Source organism: Rhizophagus irregularis, chromosome 16, assembly GCF_026210795.1.
Source record: "Rhizophagus irregularis chromosome 16, complete sequence".
NCBI lineage: Eukaryota > Fungi > Glomeromycota > Glomeromycetes > Glomerales > Glomeraceae > Rhizophagus > Rhizophagus irregularis.
In genome coordinates, this window is record NC_089444.1 from 2752534 (window position 1) to 2774789 (window position 22256).

At 26.1% G+C, this 22256-nt stretch overlaps 1 protein-coding gene across 1 annotated transcript; it reads left to right on the forward strand.

Moving 5' to 3' along the window:
- Positions 1-15269: 15269 nt before the first annotated feature.
- OCT59_008347 (uncharacterized protein) lies at positions 15270-15959 on the forward strand (the record flags this gene model as incomplete). The annotated part of the gene is made up of 1 exon (XM_025326744.1): positions 15270-15959. One exon carries the CDS (start codon positions 15270-15272, stop codon positions 15957-15959), a length of 690 nt encoding a protein of 229 aa, XP_025174639.1.
- Between the last annotated feature and the right edge of the window lie 6297 nt (positions 15960-22256).

Sequence of the window (22256 nt, forward strand, 5' to 3'; positions counted from 1 at the left end):
ATTAGAATTATGCATAATTTTTTATATATAATTTATTATTCATTATAATTATTTAAAGTAATTTGATTAAGTATATTATCAGGAACTTTTCTATAGGATTTATATTTTTTTTAGCAAGTTTTCCTGTGATTCCTTTTTGAGAAATAGATATAATATAATTTGTAATAAATAAAAACTACCAAAATTTTTTTTAAATTTTTTTTCAAAATTTTTTTAACAAAGCATGGGTAAGTTTATAAGCTAAAATGATTTATTTGAATAAGCACTATCAAATGATTATTTTTTTTTTATGTTACACAAAAATCACTTATTCTCAAATTTTTCCTATCATAATAAATTACCTGAACTTCAAACTTATGTAGCAATAGCAAAATTTATTATTTTTTAATCTAACCCGATAAGTTTAAAAGCTCTTGATATGCTTTATTAAAATTATCGGTTAGAATTTTAAAATATTATTTTTTGCTAATGTGACATCTTTTTGAAAATGTCACATTATGACTATAAAATTGGGTTGGTTATAGAGGTACCGCACTGTACATGTAAAAATACCGGAATCATTATAAGTTTCAGCGTTATTTAATTTATTTGACCCAAATATATGTTGGGTCAACGGGTCGGGTCGGGTACCGACCAGCACTGACCTGACCCGTGTCAGGTCATGAATTTGATGACCTGACCTGAATATTTCGGGTCAACCCGTTGGGTCACTCGATCTGTTGGATCAGGTTTCGGAGCTCTAGTTATGATGAACTTTAAAAGCTTAAAATCATACCTTTGATGGAAAATGGAATATTCATTTCTAGTCATATTTGATAATTAATTAGTCCAGAGCGTAGTGAAGGACTCTATATGTTTTAGCCGTGATGGTACAAAATATCCCATTGTCCTTCCGCTTGTTCTTTGAGTTGACATTTAGTTGGTTTTTATATTACACAAAATTATTTTAATCGGTTAATTGAGCATATGGTTATCTACATACTGATAAGCTTCGGACTACATAACAGTTTACCGTTTCCCTAGTACTATTATAGTGTTCTGAACGGGTCAGATCAGGTTGGGTAACCCGTTTTACCAGGACCCCAGAAAATGCTTATATATGTAAGGTACCAAGGTGCTTAGCCAACATAGTAAAGTTTTATGATGTAAGAATTTTATAATGCTTAATTTTAAGAAAATTTTATACTATGTAAGATAATTAAATTGCATATTTTTGGTATTATTTTAAAATACTAAGAGTTTTTAGTTGCTTATTTTTCATATTTATATAACTTTTTAAAATATTATATATTGAATTTATAATTAATTTTTATTTATTTTCACTAACGGTGTAAACGGCCGAATATCAAGCATGAGAAGATGATAAAACACCACCGCCAAATGTAATTATCAAGTATTAAGAACGAACAAATTAATCGTGGATTGGTGTGGATGGATAAATAATTAGCCGAAAAGGATAAACATTTAAGAAGAGTAATGATCTGCATGATGTAATATTTATTGAATGATTGACAAAGAACCAATAGGATAAATAGAGTCGATCAATTGCGGCTTGGCGATCTTTAACAACAAGAACGATAAGAAAGAATAATTATAAGCCACAAAAGATAGATTATAAGCAAAACACATAAAGTGGATTAAAAGAACATATAAAATAATGTCGGAAAGATTAAAGAACACAAGATAATATAAAAGATAATATGAAAAGATAGTAAAAAGATGGAATATAAAAGACAACATATTAAAAAGAACATATATAAAAAGATAACACAGCCACAAAAGATGAATTATATCTTTACGACATAATATTTGAAAGATTATTTTAAAGAAAAGATAGCACAGCCATAAAAGATGGGTTATAAATTATTTCTTTACGATGTAATATTTGAATAATAGAAGAGATAACATATAAAATAATATATAAGATAGCATATTAAAAGATAGCGTATTTAAAATATAGATAGTATATTAGAAAGATAGTTCAAAGATAATATGTAAAGAACATAAAAGATAGTATATAGATAGAATAGAAAGTAGCATAAAAATTGTATATATAGAGAACGGAATTCAAAGTAATTCCACAGTTCGCATCCACAGAACTCAATAAAATATAAGTTTTATTTTTAATTATTAATGAAGTTTAATATTAATTAAAGGTAATAGGTTCGCCCTAAACTTTAATTAATGTTTGATTAATTAATTTTAATTAATGAAAATTTAAGATGAATTAAATATATACCTTTGGAAGATAATAATTCGTAGCGAGAGCTATCGCAGTTTGAAATCGAAAGTGGATATAATTTGAGGAAAGAGAAGTACATTTTATTTTATATCGCTCAACGTTTTATATTACTAACGCTATTTATTTTGTGAACCAAGAATGTTGTTGTATATTGTTCGCTGATGTTGTTGTTCGTTAATTATGTTTTGATCACGTGTTTGTTCGTTTGATTGCTCGTTCGTTCGTTTGTTTGTTCGCTCATTCGTTCGTTCGACCATGAGAATGCCCGTTCGATGTGGCAACCTTGTAAATTGATGACAGGGGGAATTGGGGGATCTCAACGGTGAGTGTTAATTTTGTACTACATTTCACAATTTTATATAAATACATAAACAAAAATTTTTTTTTTGATGAAATTTCATTTTTTTTCAATGTTTTATTAATTATCTGTTAATAGTTTCTTTTGAATTTTTATTAAACTCAGTGTATTATTTTTAATATAAAATTACTATATTATACATGTTTATTTTGTTAAATAAAATTACTATAAATATGTTTTACTTTAAAATATAATTTCACTACTCACCACTTTGGTTATATCAAATTATCTTTTATGTTTAAGTAAGTTTATTCGGCAAGTTAAATCTACTTGTATTTTAAGTCTAAGTATGATATTTATATAGAAAAGCATATTTTTCATAACGGTAATAACTTTTAAATTTTTCACTTTTTCGTTTATAACTTCAGAGCGTAATTACACCTCTTTAGTCAAATGAAATCGACTTTCTAAATTAATTGAAAATTGTTCAGCAAGGTCGAAACTACTTATATATTAATTTTCATGAGTGTGGGTATAATACTTATGGAGAAAAGTGCATTTTTCATAACGGTACTAACTTCCGAATTTTTCGTTTCTCCGTTTACAACTTCAGAGCGTAATTACACCTCTTTGGTCAAATGAAATCGACTTTCTAAATTAATTAAAAATTGTTCAGCAAGGTCGAAACTACCTACATATTAAATTTTATGGGTGTAAGTATAATACTTATGGAGAAATTTACATTTTTTGTAATAGTATTAATTTCGAATTTTTCTTTTACTGTTTATTAACTTTATTAATTAATCTACTTGTATATTATGTTTAGTTTAGCTTCACAACATATTTAAAATTGGATTTAATAAAATATATTAATTAATAAATATATTTTATAAATTATATGTGTTATAATAAAAATTTAATTAGGTTAGAAGATTGATTTGCTTATTTTTATATAATTTTTAAGGTTAGATATCAACAATGCTTAGCGATTATAGTAAAAACCTATGCTTAGAGCTACTAATAAAAAATATTTTTGGGACCTTACCTATATAAGTATTTTCCGGGGTCCTGTCTTACCCGACCTGACCCGTTGACCCGTTTGACCTGTATATCAAAAATGACTAAAAAAATAAAAAAAACCCCGGGGTTTTTAATTGAAAATGTCAAACCTGACATTTTTAGTTAAAGAAAAGTTTTTTTTAATGAAAAACGTCGAATCTGACATTTTTTATTTAAAAAAAAAAAAACGCCAAACTTGACATTTTTCTGTTAAAAAAGTAACGTTTCGGCATTTTTTTTAATATTTACTAGTATTCACCTGTTAACTACGTTAACAGTTAGGGGTAAATCTGCTTACAATCTGTATAATAATTCTGTATATTTATAGTAATATGCACTTTTACTTAACAATTCTTAAAAAAAAAATTATTTTTTATTTATTCTTTGGATTTTGCTAATGGTGATTTTCACTAATAGTGATTTTCACTATACATAAATTTTATTGGTTAATTTTTTGCATTGTAATACAATTTTTATTTTTTAGTGACTTTGAACTATTTTTGTTATGGCTCTTTTATTTTTGCCTAATAACATAAAGATCAATAAAAATGCGAAAATCAAGGATAAGATTAAAGGGTAATCACATCCCAAAGATAAAGAACACAAAGATCAATAAAAAATGTGAAAATTAAGGATAAGATCAAAGGGTAACCACATCCCAAAGATCAAGAACACAAAGATACATAAAAAATGTGAAAATCAAGGATAAGATCAAAGGGTAACCACATCCCAAAAGTCAAGAACACAAAGATCAATAAAAAACGCGAAAATTGAGGATAAGATCAAGGCAATTACATCCCAACACAAAGATCAATAAAAATGCAAAAATCAAAGATCAGATCAGAAATGTTAGTAGTATTCTCAAATCAATAAAAAACCAAAAAAGAAACAAAAAAACAAATGCAAATACTCACTTCAAAGCCAAAATCTGGAGTCCAAGTCCGTTCATAAAGAAAAAGAAAGAAAAGGAACATTAGTAGTGTTCCAAATCAAAAAAGAAAAAGAAACAACAAACAACACAAATACTCACTCCAAAACTGAAATCTTGAGTCCAGTAATATCTGAGTTCATTCCTAAAGAAAAAGAAAGGAAAAGGAACGTTAGTAGCATTTCTAAATCAAAAAAAAAACAAAAACAAACAAAAAAACAATTGCAAATACTTGCCCTAAAGCTGAAATCTAGTGTCCGGTAATATCCAAGTTCATTCCTAAAGAAAAAGAAAGGAAAAGAAACGTTAGTAGCATTCCAGGACCCTGAACAATATATAAATAGGTCATAGGAAATTGGCAAAATTTTACTATTAGCTCTACGCATTTTTTCAGGGCCGGAATTATGATAATGTCAGTCAGTTACTAAATAAAGTAATATATTTCTTACCAACATTATCAAAATTTATCTAAAAAAGGAAAGATTTTCATGATTATTTTAGCCTATTCTACGCGTTATTTCTTGTTACCTATTTCAGTATTGCTCGGAGTCCTAGCATTCCCAAATCAAAAAAAAAAGAAATAAAAAATAACGCGAATACTTACTTTAAAGCTGAAAGCTGAAGTCCAAGTTCGTCTCTAAAGAAAAAAAAACAAAAGTTGCGCCATGCAAAATCACGGTGCAGCGCAAGCTTTTTCTGAGATTCTTTCTTTTTTGTAGGTCAGTATTCAGCATTCTTCTATAGAGTTCTTTTCTTTTTTGTAGGTCAGTTCAGTATTCTCTTTCTTGTAGGACGACACTCTGGGATTCTTTTTCTTGTAGAACGACACTCTGGGATTCTCTTTCTTGTAGAACGACGCCTTCAGGATTCTTTTACTTTTTTTGTAGGTCGGTATTCGGTATTCTTCATCGGATTCTTTTCTTTTTTGTAGATCAGTTTGGTATTCTCTTTTTTGTAGGTCGGTATTTGGTATTCTTCTATCGGGTTCGTATTTTCTCTTTCTTCTAATTTCCCTTTCGTTAGAAGTTAGAAGTTTCTAACCTCTTTCATTTTTTTTTCTTTAGGTCAGCCCTCTTTTCAGCATCAGATTCCGGGTAGGTAGAGTCCTCTTTCTTTCATTTTCCTTTAGTTAGAGATTGCTAACCTTTTTCATTTTTTTTCTTTAGGTCAGTCCTCTTTTTAACGCAAGATTCTAGGTAAATCTTTCTTTGTTTTCGCTTGTTCCGCTTTGTTTTGTTTTATTTTTTGTTCATTCTAACCTTTATCCTCTCCATTTAGGTCCCAGTTCTTTTGGCTCTTCGACCCTAAGGTACATTTTTTGTTTAGTTTTGTTTGTGTTGTTTGTTTTGTTTCGCTTTTCGCTTGTTCTTACCTTTACTCTCTCCATTTAAGTCCTGGCTTTTGGCTCTAAAGTGCGACTTGTTTTCATTTTTGTTTGCTTTGTTTCATTTTTCGTTCATTCTAACCTTTACTATCTCCATTTAGGTCCCAGTTCTTTCAGCTCTTTGACCCTAAGGTACATTTTTTGTTTAGTTTTGTTTGTTTGCTTAATTTCGTTTTTCGTTTATTCTAACTTTTACCCTCTCCATTTAGGTCCCGGCTTTTCAGCTCTATGGTGCGACTTATTTTTGTTTTTTGTTTGTTTTGTTTGTTTTGTTTTGTTTTTCGTTCATTCTAATCTCTACTTTCTTTCCATTTAGGTACGCGCGGTGGGTTCTTTTTTTTTGCTTCTCTTTTTTCGTTGTTGAAGAAAGGGAAAGGGAATAAAGTTAATTTAAAAATGCGTAACTGCCTATTATTACTATTAAAATCGATGTTATTGCGTCATGTGTGTCATGCACTGTGGTTACACAATTTGTAAATAGTTATTTATGTGGTAGTCTAAACATAACTCCCACGTGATTGCAGTATTTTTTAAATATTAGATTATATGAAAAAATGCTGAAACGTTTTTTCTTAACAACTAATACAAAAAAAAAACGTTTTCAGCATTTTTTTTAATATAATTTACATGAAAAAATGCTGAAATGTTGACACCACTAAGATATTTAAATAAAAATTGTCTGGCCTGATTTAGAATTTAATTTTGATGATCACAAATCGGCAACTTTAATTGCTATATTTGTCAAATTTTACCCAAATTTATGGGTAATTTTCAATAAAAAATGATCGGCAGAGGTTCCTTTGTCATTTTCCTAATATGGGCATAATTTTTTTACTTTAATGTTTTATGTATATTGTATAATGTATAATATATATGTATATGTACAGTATATTATATAATATATAATATATATATATATATATATTATATACATATTATAGGAGGAAAAGCAAAAATTGATAATGGAATCATAAGAGTAAAATCATGAATTAGGCTTATCTGTGCCACCTTTGCTGCATGTTAAATTAAGCCATTAAATAATAGTTTTTGATAAACAAGAAATTGACTTATTAGCAGGAGAGCAGGGGAGCTGCCATTCGATTCATTCATTGTGTTATAAGATAATAAGAACCATCTAAAAGAGGAAACCAAATAGTAAAGCTTTATTCACTAGTAAATCATTATTTAAAAAAAAAAATCTATATAACTAAAAAAATTTGTCTGACGTTTGGATTTATAGTCTCCGTGTAAATAATTTGGAATTGTGTAACTTGAAATCCCATACAATTAAAACCCGTGACAAGCCTCTTTCTGATCTATTTATGGTCAAAAACTATTCGATCCATGTGCATTCCAATCAACTAATAAAATTTTTACCTTAATCAGAAAATTATTTGTCCGATTTTTTTTTTAAAAAAAATTTTCAGAATTTTATTCGTACTTATTTTTTTTTCAGATTCCTTTTTTTTGGAAATTTCCCTTTTGATTTCCCTTTTTCTTTCCCCCAAATTTTTTTATTAAATATATTTACAAAATTATTATTTTTTTAAAAAAAATCAATATAACATATCAGATATAGGAAAATTGACCGACGTTGATAGAAAGATGAGTAAGATTTTTCAATTAAATTGAACGTTGGATAAATAGTTTGATTTTCAAATTCATAAAAATCAATTAATTAATTATAAAATATGTAAAAATATCAATTTTTTTTGAATTGTTGATTTAATAATAGATTATTATAACCAAATACATATCCGAAATTCTCTAAATAACTACCAGATTTTGAATAAAGATTTAATTCAAATGGTTTAGTCAAATTAAGTACCAAAAGAATAATAATAAATGAAATGAATAGATTAGATCTAATACATTTAATTATTCAAATATTTTTTTTGAGTTGGTTATAAGTTTAAGTTTGACGTAATATAAAATAAGAAATAATTATAAAATTTACTTCCAAAAAATTAATCAAAAAAATGAGGGTGAATGAAAAAATAGGGAGATAAAAGGGAAACGAAGGGGGAGTGAGGGAGAAATGAAATGGAGCAAAGGGAGACTGAAAGAAACAAAAGGAACGATGAAAAAGATCAAGTGGGAATGAAGAAAAATGAAAAGAATGGAGGGGGACGAAATGGAGCAAGAGGGAATAAAAAAAATGAAAGGAACAAAGGGTAGTATAAAGCCCTATAAAAAAGGAATGTTTAGAATATATACGTAAAATATACAATATACATAAAATGTCTATAAAATGTCCATAAAATATATAAAAAATATACAAAATGGGCTCACTGTATATAAAATGTACAAAAAAGTATATGAGTCCCCTTTGCATATATCCTATATATTCTATGGACATTCTATAGACATTTTATGTATAATGTACATTTTATGTTTATTTTATGTATGTTTTCTGAACATTCCTTTTTTATAGGGAAGATAAAGGAACGAAAAAAATGAAGCGAGAATGGAATAAAAATGAAAGGAACAAAGGGTAATGTAAAGGAATGAAAAGACGAAGAAACAAAGAGGAATAAAAACAACGGAAAAAATGTAGGAAGGGAAGAATAAAAAGAGCAAAAGAAATGAAAAGACAAAAAGAAAACAAAAAATGGAGAAGGGACGGAAATGAAATAAACAGGGGGACCAAGTAAAAACCAAACTCATAAAATTAAAAGAAGAGATAAAGTTAGTAGGGAACGGAAATTACATGTAATAAATCAAAAACAAAAAAATAAAAAACATACCTTAGTAGTTACAGAAGCACATTAATTAGCCAATAAAATTTAATGTACAAATTTAATAATGAGGTGATATCACCGGGTAAATATCACCAGGTAAATTATATAGGTTAAATCACCCAAGGTGAAAAATTATTAAATCGCCAAATCGCCCAGGGTGAAAATACACTCAAACGTCAAATCATTAATATAAACTATATTATTGTAAATATAATTTATATCATTTTAATATTATAAATATAATTTAATAATGTTATTTATTATTTTTTGTTAACTAATTATTACCATATTAAATTCCTAATTATAAACAAAAAACTACTGAATTTACTTAGTATTGATACTAAATTGTACTATAATCTAGATTTTTTTGAAGATATAATAATAATCACTTTTTTAAGAACGATAAATCAGCTGTAAATAGTGATATAGTGATCTGCAAATTCGTATACATCATAAAGTTATTTAAAAAAAAAATTATTAAAAAAAAAATTACTATTAAAAAAAATTACTATTAAAAAAAAAATTATTATTATATTTAAAAAATGGAGTAAAATTATTATTAAAAAAAAAATCAAAAAATTATTAATTAAGAAAAAATTGATTTTGAACATTTTGAAAGTCATTTTTCCTTTTTTAAATTTTATGAATTCTTTGATAAAAATTTTTTTTTGTATAAAAAGAGATATAAAGATAAAATAAATATTTTTTACAAAAAAAGAAAAATAGATCAAAAATGTAAAACCATTTCCTTTTATATTTTTATGATTTTTTGATTTTTTTTTTCTTTCAACGAAAAAAAATTTTACAAAAGGAGAAAAAAAATAAATTAAAAAGGAAACCCATTTCCTTTTTTCATTTTTATAAAATTTTTTTGATTTTTTTTTTCAACAAAAAAAAGTTTTTTACGAAAAGAGAAAAAAATTAAAGCAAAAATAGAAAGCTATTTCCTTTTTTAATCAAAAAAAAATCTAAAAAACGTTAGCTTCGCTATACTAACATATACAGTATATAAAATTATCTGAGACTTTTTCATCCAAATTTGGATTTATGGTTAGATCAAATGCAAAATCTAATCCATAAAAATGCACTAACTAATCCATAAAAACGCACAATTTTTCACAATTTTTCATAATTTTTCATTTTAAGATATGACTGTCAATGGTCTAATGCATTCTGGATATGATCACAAAAAAATCTACCGAATTATTTGATATGAGGGTTAAAATATTTTAATTCTTTTGATCTTCATTCAAAAATTTCAAAAAATAACAAATGATCATCATACTGGGAACGTCAAAGGTAATTAATTACCAAAACTTTTATAAAATAATACGAAAATGCCGAAATGGCATTTTTTTTTCACAGATTAATATGAATAAATATGCAAAAATAGCATTTTTTTCATAAAACTGAATGCCATTTTGGCATTTTTTTTTCTTGAAAAAATGTTTTTTTTTTTCATATGAAAATGCTGAAACGGTATTTTTTTCATAAATTAATATGAAAATGCCATTTCAGTATTTTTTTTCTTAGGTTAATATGAAAAAAATGTCGTTTCGGCAGTTTTTTCATAAATTGATATGAAAATGCCGAAACAGTATATTTTCATAAGTCAATATGAAAAAAACGTCGAAACGGCATATTTTCATAAATTGATACGAAAATGTTATTTCGGCATTTTTTTTCTTAGGTTAATATGAAAAAAAATGTCATTTCGGCAGTTTTTTCATAAATTGATATGAAAATGCCGAAACAGTATTTTTTTTCATAAGTCATATGAAAAAAATGCTGAAACGGCATTTTTTTTATATATTGATATGAAAATGCCGAAATGGCATTTTTTTTTCATAAGTTGATATTTAAAAAAAATGCTGAAACGGCATTTTTTCATAAAATAATATGAAAACGCCATTCGGCATTTTTTTCTTAAGTTAATATGAAAAATGTCGTTTCGGCGTTTTTTTTTATAAATTGATATGAAAAATGCCGAAATGGCATTTTTTTCATAAGTTAATATTAAAAAAAATGCTGAAACGGCATTTTTTTCATAAAATGATGTGAAAATGCCATTTCGGCATTTTTTTCTTAGGTTAATATGAAAAAATGTCGTTTCGGCGTTTTTTTTTATAAATTGATATGAAAAATGCCGAAATGGCATTTTTTTTCATAAGTTGATATTTAAAAAAAATGCTGAAACGGCATTTTTTCATAAAATAATATGAAAACGCCATTTCGGCATTTTTTTCTTAAGTTAATATGAAAAAATGTCGTTTCGGCGTTTTTTTTTTATAAATTGATATGAAAAATGCCGAAATGGCATTTTTTTCATAAGTTAATATCATATTAAAAAAAATGCTGAAATGGCATTTTTTTCATAAAATGATATGAAAATGCCATTTCGGCATTTTTTTCTTAAGTTAATATGAAAAAATGTCGTTTCGGCATTTTTTTTATAGATTGATATGAAAAAATGCAGAAATGGCATTTTTTTTCATAAGTTGATATTAAAAAAAATGCTGAAACGGCATTTTTTTTTATAAAATGATATGAAAATGCCATTTCGGCATTTTTTTCTTAAGTTAATATGAAAAAATGTCGTTTCGGCGTTTTTTTTATAGATTGATATGAAAAATGCCGAAATGGCATTTTTTTTTCATAAGTTAATATTAAAAAAAACGCTGAAATGGCATTTTTCATAAAATGATATGAAAATGCCATTTTGGCATTTTTTTTCTTAGGTTAATACTAGCCGTAACCCGTCGCGCTGCGCCAGAATATATATTAATTGCATATTATAGTGTATGTATTGAAAAGAAAATTCTGATTTATGTTTAGAATTTTGTTACTTATATAACACTAAATTTTGTTTGTAATTAGAAATTTGAAGAATTGAAATTCAAAATAAAATAAATAATAAAATTAAATAAAATAAAAATTTAAAAAGGTGTAAAAAAAGCCTGAAAAAGAGTTCTGAAAGGTAGTCAGTACCCTCAGAAAAAATTTTTTTACATAGAAAAATTCTTTGCACATTAAAAAGGTTTTTTGCATGTTAAGAAAAGGTGTAGATTTGATTTAATATTAGACTAAGAATTTAATTTTAAGAACACATTGTATAATACTGAGCATATAGTAATTTATATTTACAATATGATTATTATATTATTATATTTATTAGTATAATACAACTATTTATATTTGAATGATATAAATTATATTTACAATATTTACAATACAATAATGTGAAGTGTATTTACAATATGATTAAATTAGAATGATTTAGTATTACAATAACTTGAGACAAATATTATGATATTAAACAAATGTTGCAGTATTATAGAATTTATGGTTTATACGTTTACAGACTCATCACAAAATTAATTCTGAATAATTAATTGTTACAAAAAAAAATAAATAAATTTCTCATCACCAAGAATACCATCATACGAATGTATTACAGAGATTATACCATCGTTTAAAATAAAAATTTATATCAAAAAAAAAAATTCCATTATCAAATCTATTGTTACAAAAAAAAAATTCTTATCACCAAAGCCTATTGTTATTACTAAAAAATCGATAGAACTATTACTTAAGTATTAGAATGACGCCAGTTAGTACCAGGAAGCAAAAAAAAAGTAAATTTTTTTTATAACCGGAACTAACTATTACCAATTAATATTAGTAAATGTCAGTTACCGAACATAAAGAAAGGGCAAAGTCCTCTATTGTTGGAAAAAAAAATTTAAAAAAATAAAAAAAAATTTCTAATGAAAAAAAAAATTACTGAATGATCTATCGTTAAAAAAATAAAATAAAATATGTAAAAAAAAATAATAAATAAATGAAAGAAAGGCTATTGTTATCAGGGAGATACAATATGATCGAAAAAAAATTATCCTCAAAAAAAAAATTTACCGAAGCTGTAAAAAAAAACGTCCCTCCAGTCTATTGTTATCGGGAATAAAAAAAATTTGAAAAAATGCTTTTAAAATATTACTAAGAAAAAATCGGGAAAAAGATCTATAAAAATTACTAAAACTAAAAAGAAAAAGAATATCAGAAAATTACTAAAAGAAATTATTATCGATAAAGAAAAAACATTACTAAAATTAAAATAGAAAAAAAAATCAGTAATAAGAAAAATCATACTAAAGAATTTTTCTAACTATCATTGGGGTGATGATCACCGGTGACTGAAATTATGATGATCGACCAGCATTAAAAAAAATATAGTGCCGGTAAAAATTGATAATTCTGGCCAACGGTGATGATCACCCTTGGTGATTTGAAGTAAAAATCATACTAAAAATACTAAAAAAAATAAAATTCTTAGAATTTAAAAGTATTTTTTAATATATTAATTAAAATAAATAAAGGAATAAACTAAAATCGAACTATTTAGAAAAAAAGAATAAATATTACTAGTAACCGAATATTTCAGGTCAACCTGACTGCTGGTCAATGCATTTTTTTCAATAATTGATAAAAAAAATGCCATTTCGGCATTTTTTTCTTAGGTTAATATGAAAAAAATATCATTTCAGCAGTTTTTTTCATAAATTGATATAAAATGCTGAAACAGCATTTTTCCCTTATTATAAATTTCACAGCTCCCCATGAATGATGGACTCTTGTTTTTTCTTAATAATTAATATAAAAAAAAACGTTTCAGCGTTTTTTTTTTTAAATTTTATACGAAAAAACGCCGAAACGTTTTTTCTTAATAATAATGCAAAAAAAAAACGTTTCGGCGTTTTTTTTTTAATAATTTTATATGAAAAAACGCCGAAACGTTTTTTCTTAATAATAATGCAAAAAAAAAACGTTTCGGCGTTTTTTTTTAATAATTTTATATGAAAAAACGCCGAAACGTTTTTTCTATAATATAATTAATACAAAAAAAAACGTTTCGGCGTTTTTTTTTCTAATAATTTTATATAAAAAAACGCCGAAACGTTTTTTCTATAATAATTAATACAAAAAAAACGTTTCGGCGTTTTTTTTCTAATAATTTTATATGAAAAAACGCCGAAACGTTTTTTCTTAATAGTAATGCAAAAAAAAAACGTTTTCAGCGTCTTTTTTCTAATAATTTTATATGAAAAAACGCCGAAACGTTTTTTCTTAATAGTAATGCAAAAAAAAAACGTTTTCAGCGTTTTTTTTTTTACATATTTGACCCATCTGACCAGAAATATTATGTCGGGTCAAACTGTGACCCGACCCGAGGTCGGGTCATGAATTTGATGACCCGACCCGAAATTTTCGCCGACGGGTCACCCGAATTGACCCGACCCGTTCGGAACACTAACTATTATATGGAATTCATTTTTATTGTATACCTATTAATAATAATACATCAATATGAAGAACTTTGTATAAAAATATATTATCATCATTATGATTTAATCAGAAAAAGTACCACTAATGAATATTAGTAGATTTGGTCATGTATCAAATTTTGGCTTGCATTACACTAAACAAAATCCAGTACAAGCTACAAAATCTACATTTAGTAAGAAATTGCAGTTTATTAATTGGTCAGAAAATTTTTTAAAGTTATATATTGTTAACCAGCATAAAGGGAACAGAACAGGTATATATTATATCATAAAAATTGACTTATCATGGTTTTTTATTAATTGCGAAATGGGAACTAAAACTGTCATTGTAAATATATTAATTACTATATATAGCTATATCTATTGCTATAGACGTTGATTTGCTTAAAAAAAAAAAAGCTATTAGCTATTGCTATAGCTATTGCTGGGAACTAAATTGCCATGGTAAATATATCAATTACTATATATAGCTATAGCTATAGATATTGATTTGCGAAAAAAAAAAAAGCTATTAGCTATTGCTATAGCTATTGCTGGGAACTAAATTGCCATGGTAAATATATCAATTACTATATATAGCTATAGCTATAGATATTGATTTGCGAAAAAAAAAAAGCTATTAGCTATTGCTATAGCTATTGCTATAAACGTACAGTACAAAATATTCATTTTTGTGCCACTTTCACTACATATAAACTTGCGGCATCAAACAATAAGTTTTTATATTTGTATTTGATTTTGTTGATCTTTATTGATCAAAATAAATAAAGTTTCAAATATATTTCTTTTTTTTTTATTAATTAAAATTAAAAACGTGTAGATGATCATGTAGATCTTGTGATCGATCAATTAAAAAAGTGTTAGACGAAAATTTTTTTTAAATTTTTTAAACATCATGATATGAACTTACCGATCAAAATTCCTTTAGCACTAATAATATTAGCCATAATAATATAGAGACGCTATACTAACACGGAATAAATCATCCGCAGACGTACCGCATTGCACAATTCAAAATCATTTATCTTTATGATAGATACCCTTCCGGTATCTTTTATAAATTTAATATGAATAACTTTTTTTAAAAATTAATTGAATGAAAGATACTCACTATATTAATAAAGAGAATGAAGTTGTAAATCGCATCTTGTAAAAATATTTAAATAACAACACTTTTCTTCGTAAAAATATACACTAAAAACACTAGATCATTTTACAAATTTTACAAGAACAGCCTAAAACACACTTATTTTTGCATTCTCTTTTCTCTTCATGATGAGAACATTATTTGCTCGATTTTTTAAAATATGCACTTTCTTTTTAGTTGTTATCATAACAACAACTGCAGGAGTATCTATTTCAACTATTTCCAAGAGAGAAACGGTTGCTAGATGTCCAGACCGCAACTTTCCTGTGTTTGTAGGTTCCTTTTGCAAAACAGAGACCTCAATGACTGTTCAATGTAAAAATGGTAATAATGTAATGGCTAGTCACCAACAACAATGTAATCCAAGCGAAAAATGTATTGATTTTGTTCTTAACGATGAAGTACCATTTGCAATGTGTGTCCCACGAAGCAAACTTTTGAGTTGGACTAATGGCAATCATAATGATAAAGTTTGTTCGGGCACTATTAGATTTGATTCAGGTGCTACCAGTGAAACTATAACAATCGGATTTAATACATATGATACAAATGGAAACCCAATACAAGTATTTGATGTGGTTGGAAGAGTTAATAACCAACAAATTGGTGAAGTAGAGAATCAACACAATTACAGCCAAATAATTAATAATTATAAATTGCATGATATTGTATCTTTCTGCTTCATGCCAGGCATTTCAGACCCGAATGATCCAGCTTTTGCTAACGAAGTAATTGCTTATGCTTATATTGTACGTCTAAGTTCGATCGGAAAAGTTGCACAATTTACAGATATTGAACCAGTTATTTCACTAAATTAAAATCAAGTCTTCTCAAACATCATAATATACTTTTTACATTAAAACTTGGCGGTCTAGTCTATGTTAGAGCCATAACCACTTTTTATTTTCTATTTTCCCTTTTTCTTTTTTCAAATTTTTTGTTTTTTTTACGCTTTCAAATCGCTTATATCATTGCGGCGGATTATTTGCCGGCAATGATTTATTCCATAAATAAAGTTTTATTTTATTGAATGAACATAAGAAACGAGTCATGTGTAATGATGCGGTCCTAAAGAGATCATGCAATGCCTGTGCGACGCTCTCACTAGATTCGAAAAAAGATAAATAATTTACTTTCGAGTTTATGATTGAACCTTCTCCTCCGTAGCAATGATAATCAGTCCAGAATATTTTTTTGCTTAGCCACGAATTGTGCGACAAAAATTTGTTCTGTCAATTTTTCCTAAACGTGATGCAAATATAATTATTAGTTCATTAATATCAATAATTAATAATTATCAATAATATGAATTGTTTTTAATTTAACAATTTTCTCCATTTTTTCATATAAAAATTAAATATATACTAACCATCACGAGCGATCACAAAAATATATCCTCATTTCTTTTCTTTAAAACAATCAAGGGAAAATTTTAGTACCTAACTTCTCTTTTTGAAATACACGCCATTAAAAAATTAACAACAAATCAATTTATTAATGAATAATAAATAGCTTAATACATAATTATATTATCGCTCTTTTTAATCTTTTTTTTTTCATTTTAATCTTTTCTCTTCCTCAGTTAATTTTATATATTTTTCATTGTTAGGTAAATTGTTCTATCCTACTACGACGATGACAGAAAATTATTCATCATACCGCTTAGAAAGCCTTTTTTAATTACTGTATTCTAAATCTCTACGCGGTACGTGAAGACCTATTACTATTTATTTTCATCTTTTCGGGAAACTCATATGAAAGTACCCTCATATATATGTAATAAGGAATGAGAAAGCAATGAGATATTGAAAATGATATCGTAAAAGTTATAATTTCGAAATAATACCTGATCTCAAATAATTGCGTGAATTGCTTTTGGTGAGATTTCCATTAATCTCTGGTTCAAATTCTTTTAAGTATCTTCTATAAAATTAATAAAGTTGAATAATAATAAATCTTTTCAGATTAGCGGAATTCAAGGATATTTACTTGTATAGTTTGCATTGCCCAAATCACATACCTTTCTTTATCTTAATTAATTGATGCTTATTGATATTATCAAATAATACCTTTGAAATCATTTACATCAAACTCGTATTTTGTTTTACAAAAGTAAAAATAAAAAATAATTAAATATATTATATATTGTAATAAATTTGAAAAAAAAATAACATACGTTTAATTCAATTTACTTTCGTTCACGCTATGCTCAGTCCCAATTGTCAGGCTTTAAAAAACATTTACCTATTTTTTTTACCTATTTTTATTTCCTCATTGTATTATTAAATAAATTTCCCAACATAAATTCATTCGTTTCAAAATTCTTTGTTAAATCATATTCATATTGATAGTGTGATTTTATTAAATAATTAAAAATCCAAATAATAATTTAATATTATTAATAAACGTAAGTTTCTTTTTCCAGAGTATTCAAAGCGAAAAATTGAAAACTTCTTTTATGGCTACTATATGGGTGCAGTAAATTACGAGAAAAAAATAAAATCACCAATTTTTATTAATACAGAGAAATTTATATGGAATCTGAACCATGACTATTCCCTTTTTCTCGACTTCTTCCTCTTCATCCTGTTATTCATAGAAAAATCATTGATCCGCTTTCTAGTTTTTTGAGTTTTGGCTGGTAATTTGAAAAAAAATAAATCTATTGATCCCTATCCCTAGTCGACACTTATCTTCTCTAGTTACCAATACCGCTTCCACCTATAACTATAACACTAGCACGATATTAAAATAAACTATTTGTTAAATGATAAAATAGGAAATATTCTATTTTACATGACGCGTGATCTGAAATGTCGCGTATATTAAACTTAATAAAAAATTCTCTACTTCCATATAATCGAAATAATTAATCCCTCTACGTTTTTCGTACTTTGACTGGTACTATAATTACATAAGATTAATAAATTTTATAATCTAAAATATAGACCTTGAGGTAAGAATTGTGATACTATAAATACTATTAAGCGTCATATACTTCTTTTATTGTCTAATTTATAATTTAACAAGATATTAATAAACAACACTGAATATTTAATAATTATCATTTTCATAAAGATCACGATTAAATACTTACCTTTTTTTAATTTAGTTAGAAACAGAAATTTCCTTATAAAACAGATATATCTAAAATATACAGGAAATTCCGTCATAATCTGGCGGTAAAACCTCGTTCTCAAATATAGAATTGATGTTTGAGGATGAGGTTTATCGCAAGAAATGTAGAACGGGATTTCTTTTATATTTTAGATAATTCTATTTAAATTATTAAGTAATTCTGGTGGACTATTAGTAATAGTATTTTCGGTTTAACTTGTTTTTTTATATGAACGAATTTGAAAGAGGAATATTAGTAATATATTCGCGGCGTGCGTATAAATTATTTATAAAAAAGAAGCAAACCAGTAGCATACCTTTTGAATAATAAGAGGAATAAACCATAAATATATAAAATTTATTCTCTTTTTTTTATGTTAAAATATTGACTGCATAATCAGCTCTTGTAATAATAAATGTTATCTTTAAGAAATATAAATTTGTTTAACAATAAATAACCAATGAATTCTTGGATAAAAGAAAAGGATTTAGCTAATTTTTAAAGTTAATTGACTGATTTAATAATAATTTTTGCTCACGTGTCCAGCAGGTTATAGTATTAATAAATAAACATTAAAATAATTTTGTTAAAAAGGTTTTAGGGTAGTTTATTTATAGGTAAAAATTTGGATACCTACTAGGAATTTGAAAATGAAGTTACATTAATTTACCAAGTATTGGTAACTTAGAATGATAAAAATAAATAAAATAAATTTTGATATAAAAAGAATAATAATAATTACAATAAATTGCAATTATTTCAAGATTAGGGAATAATCGTATTTAAGACTTTATTATTACATGTCTTTCCCTTTAGATTAATGGATAATTTATAAATTCCGGTACAATTAACTTGATTAGAATAAATCAAATAAAAATATTTTACTGTTGAATGATCAAGAAATATGACTAATTTTACTTTAAAAATCGGGATGTCCTGATAAAATTAACATTATGAGTAGTATGCATGTGCAATATAATTGATAGAGAAAATTTCTTGGAATGATAAATCTTGTGAGCGAGAGATTCTATGAGTATTCTATGTATTTTCCTGATTTTAGAATCTAAATAGTTACCTTTTTAAAACAAGTGAAAAGAAATTGTGTCAGCGGTGAAACATACTTCAATTTTTTTCATTTTTTTTTTTGCCTTTAAGGTTTTTTTTCTCCCATATTTTTCTCGAAATTATTGGTTTTAAACCTATAAGACCTTATAAAAATCTGTTACTTTAATAAAATAAATCTTGGCTGACAAATTTTTATCATACATATCATGATTTTTAGAATTTATATTTTTTTATTTTATCCACTTATATTTTTATCCCATATTTATCTTATATCTATATAACTAAAAAATTTGGCGATGCTTTAATAATTTAGGTTGTGTAACATGAAACGCTTGGTGTTTCTGATCCGATCTATTCCAGGTAGTAATAAGAAAACTGAACATTTTTTCGTTAGCAAAAAAAATTAAAAGTCCATTAACTGGAATTAGATTAGCCACGGTTACCTTTTTTATTTTTTTTTTTACCGGTTCTTATTAGAATGAAATTAAATTTTATTTATTTATTTTTTTTTTAATGCCGAAAATTTTATTTTCATTTCGACCTTTCTTTTCAAATTAAATTTTTTAATCAGTTTTTTATTTTCAGTTTATACCAAAAAATTTTTTTATTTTCGGTTTTTTCGGTTCAAACCGAAAAATGAGTTTGAGATTTTTTTTTATTTTTGGTTTTTATTTCAATACCGAAATAATAATTTTTTTTGATCGTTCTTTTTTTATTTTTCAAAAATTTATTTTCAAAACTAAAAAAAAAATTCTTTAATTAGTTTTTTTTATACAACGCTAAAAATTTAGTTCAGACATTAAATAAATACTATTATTTCCATTCTTTTTATATTTAAACTCTTAAATGAGATTTTTATTTTTTTTTAATTCAGCTCAAAATCTTTTTACATAGTTTGATCACATGACTGAATTTTTTTGAAGTGAATAAATGGCGAAATAATTAACAAATAAATATGACAAAAATGTTTAACAAAATATTAATATGATAAGATAAAATTTCGATTTCACGAAAAAGAAAGACGATATAACACAAAGCAGTGATCGAAAAATTTTAGAAATTAAAAAAAAAAACAAGAAAAAAAAATAAGTGAATGATATTCAAAATGTTATTAAAGAAATGACTCGCTCACAAAAAAGAGGAAGAGATTCAAAAAAGAAAGAAAAATGTACATGTTTAAAATAATTTAACTGTTTATTTTTTATAGTTATGTGTAATTAAAATAGCAACGCTACTTTTATGTTAATATATTCTTTTTAAATTAGATAATAATCAACAAGAGGTCATTTTCATGGGGGAGCTTGGCATACTTTTGAAAGATCTTTTAAGTGGAAGTTATTGTAAAAAAAAAATGACCAGTGATGGGAGACGAAAAGGAGTGATAGAAAGATGAAGAGGAGTAATGGGAGACGAAAAGGAGTGATTGAAAGATGAAGAGGAGTGATGGGAGACGAAAAGGAACGATGGGAGACGAAAAGAGTGATGGAAAGATGAAGAGGAGTGATGGGAGACGAAAAAGAATGATGGGAGACGAAAAGAGTGATGGAAAGATGAAGAGGAGTGATGGGAGACGAAAAAGAGTGATGGAATGATGAAGAGGAATGATGGGAGGCAAAAAGAAGTGTTGGGAGACGAAAAGGAGTGATGGGAGACGAAAAAGAGTGATGGAAAGATGAAGAGGAATGATAGGAGGCAAAAAGAAGTGTTGGGAGACGAAAAGGAGTGATGGGAGACAAAAAGAAGTGATAGGAGACGAAAAAGAGTGATGGGAGACGAAAGGAGTGATGGGAGACGAAAAGGAGTAATGGGAAGATGAAGAGGAGTGATGATGGGAGACGAAAGGGAGTAATGGAAAGTTGAAGAAAGACGAAAGGAGTGATGGACCTAATAAAAAACGTTTTTGCGACGTTTTTTGTTAAAATAATTAAAAACGTTTGTGAAAACCATTTTTTTTATAAAATTATTATTAAAGAAACAGTTTCGCAATGTTTTCTATTAAAACAATTAAAAAATGTTGCTTTATTAATAAAAAATGTTTTCGCAACATTTTTTTTGTTAAAATAATTAAAAAATGTTTCAAAATATTTTTTTATTAATCACTTATTACATGTTAACACAACATTCTTTAAAAAATAAAAAATTTTTTTTTTTGTGTTATAATGAATTGTGAATTTGCGATTGAAGTGTTTTTTTTTAAATTTAGTGAATAAAAATGATCAACAAAATTAAATTCTACCAAAAAACCTACAATTTGATGGTTAAACTTAATATGACATAAAAGTGCCACAGGAAGCTCTAAATCACAAAATTGTGGTTTAAAAAGCTTCTTAATTTTTTTTTAAAGGGTTTCAGCTTAGTAAACTTATTAGGTTTCGTTCATAGACCAAAAATAAGATGCCAAAAACCTTCAGGAGAGAAATAAAAATGTCATACTAACATTTTTTATTGGAGTTTCAGACTTTATTCAAAAACCTATCTATTTACAAAATAGAAATAAAGAAGTGTTAATACAACTTAGTTTTTGAACTTCCAAGTGCTTTGAAATCAGAACCAGCTATCTATAAATAAGAAAAATGAACTGTCAGTTAAAAACAACCAATCCTACGTCAAAGAGCTTAACCCTAACCCTAAAAAAGTCGCCTAAACACATTAGTAATCATTTCATTAATAGAATTAATTCTCATTCAAAGGCACTAGCCTTTCTGCCTGGACCTAATTCAAGGAAATTTTCAATCGAATCAGGCTAAAAAAAAGGTTAAACTTGGAGGAGAAGTGGCTACATGTAGTAATGGAAATCCGTGCACTTGGTGGATGGGAAAATTAGAAAATTAACAAAGTTACAGTTCAGGGGTTTTATGAAAAGAATATTAAGAAAAAGGATGGTCTCATTAGTACATTAAATGATATTGGTTTATGGTTATATAGTAAACTT